General features: G+C 35.9%; 1 protein-coding gene across 1 annotated transcript; it reads right to left on the reverse strand.

The window, feature by feature from the left end:
* Positions 1–391: 391 nt before the first annotated feature.
* On the reverse strand, positions 392–8,428 carry LOC114547160 (uncharacterized). Its single transcript, XM_028566397.1, has 13 exons — positions 8,357–8,428; positions 5,922–5,986; positions 3,620–3,674; positions 3,515–3,527; positions 3,264–3,389; positions 3,007–3,156; positions 2,788–2,894; positions 2,605–2,663; positions 2,472–2,517; positions 1,875–2,019; positions 1,059–1,210; positions 848–882; positions 392–449 (listed from the first exon to the last, which is right to left on the reverse strand). The coding sequence occupies exons 1-13, from the start codon at positions 8,426–8,428 to the stop codon at positions 392–394; spliced, it is 1,083 nt and encodes a 360-aa protein (XP_028422198.1).
* Positions 8,429–8,619: the final 191 nt, after the last annotated feature.

The following is an 8,619-nucleotide window of genomic DNA, read 5'->3' on the forward strand; positions in this document are numbered from 1 at the left end:
TCACACGTCCCTTACAGCCCATGCAGACACCAGACCGTGATGTAGCCTAATTGTTAATGTAAATCTGATGTGATTAAACGGATTTGTACCACACAGTACCAGAATATAGATTATTACAGCTAGAAAATGAACATATAGGCGAGTGAAAGGATTGTAGCCATAGTTGATTGTAACCACAATGCAGTCTGTATTTTCACGTTTTTTTTCCCTGAACTAACGCTTTCTCTTTGTAACACTACTAGGGAGCTGCAGATTCTCTGCGAATTCAGTGCTTGTTCATCGCCACATCATGCGAGCCTCTGACATTGCACATTCTCATTTTATACATTTAAGAAATAGGCTATTGATTATACCCTATATGAGATATGAATGTGCCCACTGAGCAGTAAGTCTATATCAGCACAATTCCCAGCTCAAAGTAGAATGCAACGAGCTGATTGCGCTGGCAGCTGAGTGGAAATAGACACATGGCTCAGAAGGAATGGAAGAAGAAAAGTTTTGCGAGGTAACGCAGATCATATTGCGAGGGAACGCAAAAAAGTAGCGTCCTGAAAAAAATCTCACCGTGACCCTTCCGGGTCTCCTATTTTTCATTCCATTGTCGGTACAGTGTACACCATTCACATTTTTGACACAAAATTTAAATGGCAAAAATGTAATGTATTACCAGCAAATATGGATATATTGTCGGACAAAGCCATTGTTTTCTGACAATGTTTAACTACCATTAAAACAAACCATATATGATGTTGACATCAGTTGTAGCGTTTCTCGTTTCACCGCACGTGTTATTAAAAGTGCATGTTACTTGTAGTTTGGTCCCATTCGGGGGTGGCGTGCAGCTTACAATGGTAGCACCTGTATAAACACCTCCAGAAGGACCTGCAAGGATCACATATGCATGTCAGGTTTTTTCAGTTTGACCAAGGATTTATTGAAATGAATAGGCATACAATTTACTTACCAGAAGCTGTTATGCCTGTAAACAGTCCGTTGCCTGTCCACGTCACAGTATAATTTTCCTGGCTGTTGGTCCCTATGTCACAGTTAACTCTTACGTTCACAAAATCTGAATCTGGTTTGCAGTGTGGAAATGCTGGTGATGTGGTGCTGTCAATGTTTGGCAGGAGGGCTATGTCCATTACAGCACTGGCTATGTGAGTTATGGTGTTTGAGTTTATCTGTTGAGTATAGGTACATGAGTACTCTCCTAAGAAAACAAATGGATAAGACAATCTATGAGAACACAACCTTATCACCTTTTTAAATTGATGTGGCAAACTTGCTAGCTAATTATTTTACATATCCATCAGATACAGAGCAATATTAGCATCGTGTTTCTGTCCACCTGATGAATGTACTGTAAATCCAAAAATCCCCTTTTTAGCTCTGTTTTCTCCACCAACTTCCAAGGGAAATATCTGGCTCTTTGGCTGCTAAGTGTTCTGCTATGTTCACCGGCTGGTCGCTAACCTTTTAGAGCTTTTTGCTCATAACAGAACTGGAAAGAGCAGTGAGAAGAAAAATAGTAATACCACAATGTAAAAATACTAAAAATAAGCCTGCAGAGGTTTGGTAACCTCCTGTGTTTCTAACTCTACATCCCCCCCCAAAAAAAAGTCTTCAGCCCTAACAGACATCACTTGAGGTAACTAGTAAATGAAGGAATGCAGTAAAAAATACATTTCCTTCCAAAATGTGGTCAAGTTGAAGTGTAAAGTAGCATAAAATGGAAATACTAAAAAATGGAAATAAATAAAGTACAAATACCTCAAAGATTGTGCTTAAGTAGATTAACTCATTTGCACACTCACTGCAGGTCAGTGGCAGGCTAAATAGTGTAAAATGTAAATACAGTGGATAGTCAAATATACCTTCCCAACGATCTGATATCTGTGCGTTAAGTCTGACGCTGGTACTCATTGGTTCTGATGTCACCATTGACTCTGTGCCATTGAATATCTGAAATACTCCGTCCGTTCTTTTCAGCTGCCACAGCGGTGGGCCGTCCAGGACCTCCTGTAATGTGCATGTGAGGATGGGGTGATTCTTGTAGCATACAGAGGGAGGCGTTATGCTTAAACTGATTGAACCTGCGGAAAATAAGAGTTACATCAGTGTAGAATCCAAGGATAAGCTATACATCCACAAAGGATGGTGTACAGTATCTGTGAGCAAGTGTACTTTTCGGTTTAGAGTCTATAACTTCACTTCATCTTTGACATGGGCTCCTACTTTGAAACTGAATATTATTCCCGTTCTTTTCATTGGCAGTTGCCTTCTGGGTGTCACTTAAGAGTGTTGTTGTTAAGTCAAGTTGTCATGTTCATTCAATCCAGATTTAAAATGAATCCTAACAGGTGCATCCCACACTCGGTTAGATATAATTACCTGTAATCTGCAATTTAAGAGTTCCGTTCAGATTTCTGCTAAGGTTTTTTAATGTTTGCATCAGATCTTTTTTGTTCGACCCTGTAAGCAATGGTCATTTTAAACTCTGCAACGATGCTTCCAACCCTTCAGTGAAGACAAAGTACAGATTCCAGTTACATATTGAAAACCAAAAAATAACATTATTTTATTAGGTAAAAAAAAAGAAAGTACTTGTATGTCGTTATTGTTAAGATGTCAAATCCCCTCAAAGTGCTGAACACTGTTTTCATCTGCAAGGCAACAACTCATTTACACATCGGTATACTATTAGCACATGACAGTACCTAAATTAATTGCATGATTATGGCAGCTCTGATCAAATTTTTATGTTTATTCATAAATGTTAGTCTTTACCTCTTTTAACAAATCGTTATTACACTTCTGGAATTCCACTGATTGTTTTTCTTTCAGACAATTGTGATACTGCACTCCTGTTAAAACAATTGATCCACTGACAGCAACTGTGAAGAAAAAAGATCCATGATTAATACACACACACACACACACACACACACACACACACACACACACACACACACACATGCAAATCAGTAAAAAAAAACAAATAAATACCTGTATTGTTCGAAACACACATGGGAGCTGGGATGTTGGTGAAGGTGCAATTCTGGTCGCAACATTTTTGACTAGATTGACAAACTTCATTGCTCCATCTGAAGTATGGCATGCAGCTACACTCTTGGCCAGCCAAGACGTTCCGACATTCTGATTTAAAAAAAAAAAGCAAAATAGTTTAACTCAGGGATTCAGTTTTTTCTTTAATTAAAATCAATTAGAACACGCAATATTGTAAATATTAGAAAAATATTTACCTGTTGTCTTTTTCAGGTCGTTAATCTGGGTGTTGCCAGCCACAAAAGGATTCAGAATCTGAGTTATGTTTGCGATTGCACTTTCCTCTATGGTCAGTTTGACATAATACATTTGTGTTGAGTTGTCTGAAACAATGCAAAACAAACAGACATCCACCCCAATGCAATAGGTTTCAAAATACCACATACACCTTATCTGTTTCAGAACAATGTAATGCTCATTTTGAATCTCAAAATAAAAATCATTTTACCTTCTCCACTAGCCTGAAAAAATAAGAAGAAAATCATTCAATTCAATGCAATTGAATGTTACAATTTTGAACTGTAAGATCTAATGTGGTATGATGCTGGCGTACCTGATAGACGTTGAGTCCCAGGATATAAGGGATTATAAAGGCCCACATCCTGTTTCTGCATATAATCAATAACATAAGAAGTCATTCATATTGGCCTCTGGTCAACAAAGTAATATATAATAAATATAAATATATAAAATATAACGTAGGCCTGCTGTACTGTATATGCTTTTTAAACAGTTTAACACTACAACCCCAGGCATCTTTCCTTGTTTTTTTTTATTTTTTTTTTTTTTTACATGAAGACTAGGCAATGAAAAATTCATTTTAAATCTCTATCCCCTATTCCTTTGTTTTTGTGCCTCTTAACGAGGCCTTGTGTGTCTGCAAACAGTTACAATTGTCAAAGCTACACAGCTACACACGTATATTTCTGTCAAATGGAGAGAGAAGATCAAACTGTGGCCTTCATAGTTACCATTTCATCTTATACATTTTTTAGTCCCCTTTAATTAACTATACAGTAAAACCAGCAGCTTTAGCCTCAACAGCTAATTTCCAGCTGTAGTCCCCGAACAGCTGGCAATAGGCATCCTAAAATACAATGGTTAACATATTAAAATGAGTTACATAACATCTATAATAACAGCAGGCCTAAGCAAAAAGGGTTAAAACATACAAAGTAGTGGCACACAAACAAACAAGCACAGATAATGGCAATGGCATTAAAGCAGTCCATGCAGTTAATACAATACGAAGGAGATAAGAGAAAGGAGAAAAGTCTCAGAGGCCACATTGAAAGCACATACATGACATAACACAATTTTTGGGCTAATTCTCTAAAGTCCGTTAAAGATTATTTTCCAAATAGAAAAAACATTAAAGGCATATGGAGACTCTTTATCTCAGTGTTAATTTTGTTTTAACAATACCTTTTTACACAATGAAACACGTACGTACGCAGTGTACTGAGGTACAGGTGATGGAAACAAAAACTCAAACAGACAAACAGGAACACCAAAATTAGTCAAAAGAAGGAAAGTCTCAGACAAAGACATTTCATACGTTCATTCCGGAAATCATGTAACAAATGACTGCCTAACCGATTTAATTTAATGTAATTTATTGTTTTATAGTATGAACTTACATTAGCCACATTATGAGGTTTACATAAGTAAGTACTCATTCCTCCTCTTCATCTGCAAGCTCCATACCCTTCACAAACAAATGAAATGCTCCCCAAACCTTCTTCAAAAAGTATTGCTTCCCTCTTTGTACATACTGTATATTTATTTTTTCTGAGTAAAAATCTTAACATTTGCCGAACCAAATATGTGACACTTGGTCTGCTGGTCTTTTTCTAAAATATTGCAATTTATTTTTTTAGTGTGCAAGAGACAGATATCTTATCTATCATTATTTGTTCACTTTTGGTGTAATTGTAATTTTTAGGGTGGAGTCTTAAAATAAAAAGAGCTGGGTTCATCAAAAGATCTTTTGAGATAATCTTTTTCTTATTGTTTTTTTTTTTTATTTCCTCTCAAAAAGCTTTGACCTTAGTGCACTGCCACACACAGTGCAAGTGAAATAGAGTCTCCTTTTCCATCATACAAAACATACAAAGATCTGGAATATTACTATTATATTTATTTTATTTAGCTGGTGTGATATATGTTCTCATTGTCAGCATTCATTTTGGTTGCCAATTCTCTACAGAGGGATAATAAAAAATAAAAAGTTGTATTATGTGTGTAGCCCAAAATCACAAATTGGCCTTAAAGGACTGTACAGTCGGGAAAGCATATGACACCCTCTGTCTGTAGAATCTCGACCTAGATAAAGAAAAACTTCTTTTGTTTGAAATTGCGTCATCTTTTTTTTCCATTGATTTTGACTGTGAGCATGTCTGCACAAATGTAGGCACCTTGACAATAATTATGGTTACTGTATTTTAGAATTTACCAATTAACAACAAAAGTTCACTTAAACAGCTAAATAGTTTTATCATGAATTTCTTAAAGAGGATTCACCAGTTTATAATGAGCAAATTGATGTGGTTACCTCCTGTCCCCTAAACACATATTCTGATCCTATCAGACTAAATGGCCTATTACTGTAGATAATAGTGATTTGATTGCACTGAATTTCTGAGATGGAAAAAAAGAAAAGAAGGAATATTGCATTCAGAGTAATATCATTTAATTTCACAGTACATTACCAAAAGTTAGAAAAACACCTAACTCCTAAGTATCTGCATTGCATGTTTCATTGTAACAGCTTGTATGACACAAAATATGTGTTTCGTAGAAAGATTTGACATGTACATTAATGAAAGATAATCAGTAGAGAAAGATCAGCTCACCTGTTTTTCTTGGTTTGCATCAGTGAACCATCACAGCAGCGCCTCACAAAGTTAGAAGACCCAGTCTGTAACAACACACGACAGCAGCACACTGAAGTAGCTGTTTGCTGCAGCAGCTTAAAATGGAAATAAAATAAACAGAAAAGAATTGCATGCAGACATGCAAAGTCAAAAAAGGCTGTTATGGGAATCTAATTTGACTTTCAAAAATGGAGACGAAGTGTTGCTTGTGTAAGTGCAGTGGGACAGTTGACATTTCACAGAAACTTATAGCACATGCAAAACCTGAGGCAAGAAAAGTGCACAAAGATGTTCTATGTTCTATCATTCACAGCCTAGCTAGTATTATTTTACAACATTTTTGTTTGGGGCTTTGATGTAAGCAGTGTACAGTATATAGAGAAGCTTAGTGAAGCAAGACTCCTTGTTCTCATCCCATTTGGATATCTGAGCTCACAGGAAATATCTCAGATGTGTCAGTCAAATTGCATTTATGAGGCACAGATCTATTTATTCAATATATATTATTCACTATATTAGATGATGCTCATCAAATGTTAATTAATGATGCTAAAAAAAAAAAAAAAAAAAAAAAAATCAGGTTCAGTGAAGCATTGGGTCAAAAACTCACATTTGTATACTAGACTTTTTGACCCAATCAAATCCAAACACTGGAAGTACAGTATTATCAAAATGTGTAACATATTGAACGTAACATTGTACTCCCATAAGTAAATTTTATTACATATGCACAACCTGGGTGTGACCATATTATCAACTGCTGTCCGAAGGAGGTTGCTAACTAATCGCAGCTTTATCTCTATAATGTGAGTTATGTTATTGTGGAATATGTAAATGTTGTTCCTTAATGTGACTCTGTGTTAACAACCTGCACTGCCATTTTGGCCACTCGTGTAAAGAGATCATGTATCCTAGGAGAATTCCTAGTTATAAATATATAAACATTATCCCATGATTGAAATAGTAAACGGTCACATGCAAAGCATTTCTAAAAAATAAAAAAAAATATCCTAAAGCATTTAACTTGTAAACGTTCATAAAGTTGGGAGACTGAAAAGTCAAAATCTAAAAGGTGCAGAGGCCAAGATATTAACCCCAAGAATGGTTCATGTTCTAAAAACACTCAGTGGTGAAAGGTGCTATACTTTAGTAAAATTACCACAATATAAAATACTCTTGAATACTCATTGAAGTACTGCATTCAAAATTCTACTTAAAGAATTATCATCAAACGTGTTAAAGCACTCAATATGGAGGTAAAATGAGCTCTATCAGTGTTACATTATTATACAACCATGTTGTATACCGTTGGTTGGTTTAAATTACTGCAAACAATGCATTGTATTTTATTTGCTCATAGGTTTTTAATTTCTTTATCTGAAACATGACTAGTTGCCAAATAAATTCAGTCAAAAGTACAATATTTCCATCTAAAATGTAGTTGTGCAGAAATTTCAAATAGCATAAGAAGTAGCAAAGACTTAGGAATTGTACTATAGTACAGTGCTTGTGTAAATGTACTTAACTTCCTGCAATGCCAAAATCTTTTAAACTTCAACTTTGTAACACAGGCTTTGTTATACATTTCATAGAGTACAATAGTACTTACCATGACTCACACTACTTTCATGTGTAAAATCAGATGAGTGCCCCTTTAAGATAGGGCATTTACTTATTTCTTTGATTAAAATTCTTTTTCAGTTGCAGAAAATTTGAATAAGAGGACAAAACAAGTAAAAACAGTTGTAGATACTCTTTAATCCTTTAGAAATGCTGCAATACAGCCTAAATTCACTTACACATTCTTAAAAAGTGAGGCACTATCATCTCACACAGGTCATCTCATACAGCTGAAGCAGTGTTAAACAATAGTCAAGAATAGAATCAATATCGGTATAAAACATTTCTAGTTGGCATCGACTCAATTTTAATCTATTGCGATTCTGGAAGTATTGATTCGACATAGTATTATTGCGAATTGCTATCTATTCCTTCTTTAACAAAAAAGTTGAATAACACATTTCTAGAGACAATATGTCATGAGACATTCCTTTAAAAAAAAATAAAATAAAATTGTTTTCTAAAAAGAATGCACATCACATGTCAGTCAGTCAGACATTTATTTCATTTGTAAAGAAGCACACAACATGCATTTTCTGCTTTTGCTCCGTTTTGCTGGAAACGGATATGATGTAGTAGCCGAAGTGGTACTGAAAACAGAAAATATTTAGGATGGCTAAAAAAAAAATATATATATAAATAAATATTGATTCTGGAGAAAAGAATACATTTTTAAAATCACCACAAAAATAATTACGAATCATACGCTAACGTTTTTTTCTCCCCCCACCCCTAACTGCTATTGCTGAGGCCTGGGCTCGGCTCGGCCACAAGTTTGATCTGCTGTGCGCTACGTTCACTGTTCCCTGGGACGTGGGTGAGGTGGGGGTATGGAGGAGGGAGAGTTCTGAGCCCAGAGAGTACATGGCAGCTCTGAAGGATTATAGGGAGGTTGGAGGGGTGTGAGAGAGGAGGATGATGATGATGATGGAGAGGAGTGGTAAATGGGCATGTGTTTCCAATTTTTATTTTACAGGCAAGTCATTAAGAACTGCTGGAGCTGCTCCCCCCGCGACCCGACACCGGATAAGCGGACGAAGATGGATGGATGGATGGA

Source organism: Perca flavescens, chromosome 20 (assembly GCF_004354835.1).
Source record: "Perca flavescens isolate YP-PL-M2 chromosome 20, PFLA_1.0, whole genome shotgun sequence".
NCBI lineage: Eukaryota > Metazoa > Chordata > Actinopteri > Perciformes > Percidae > Perca > Perca flavescens.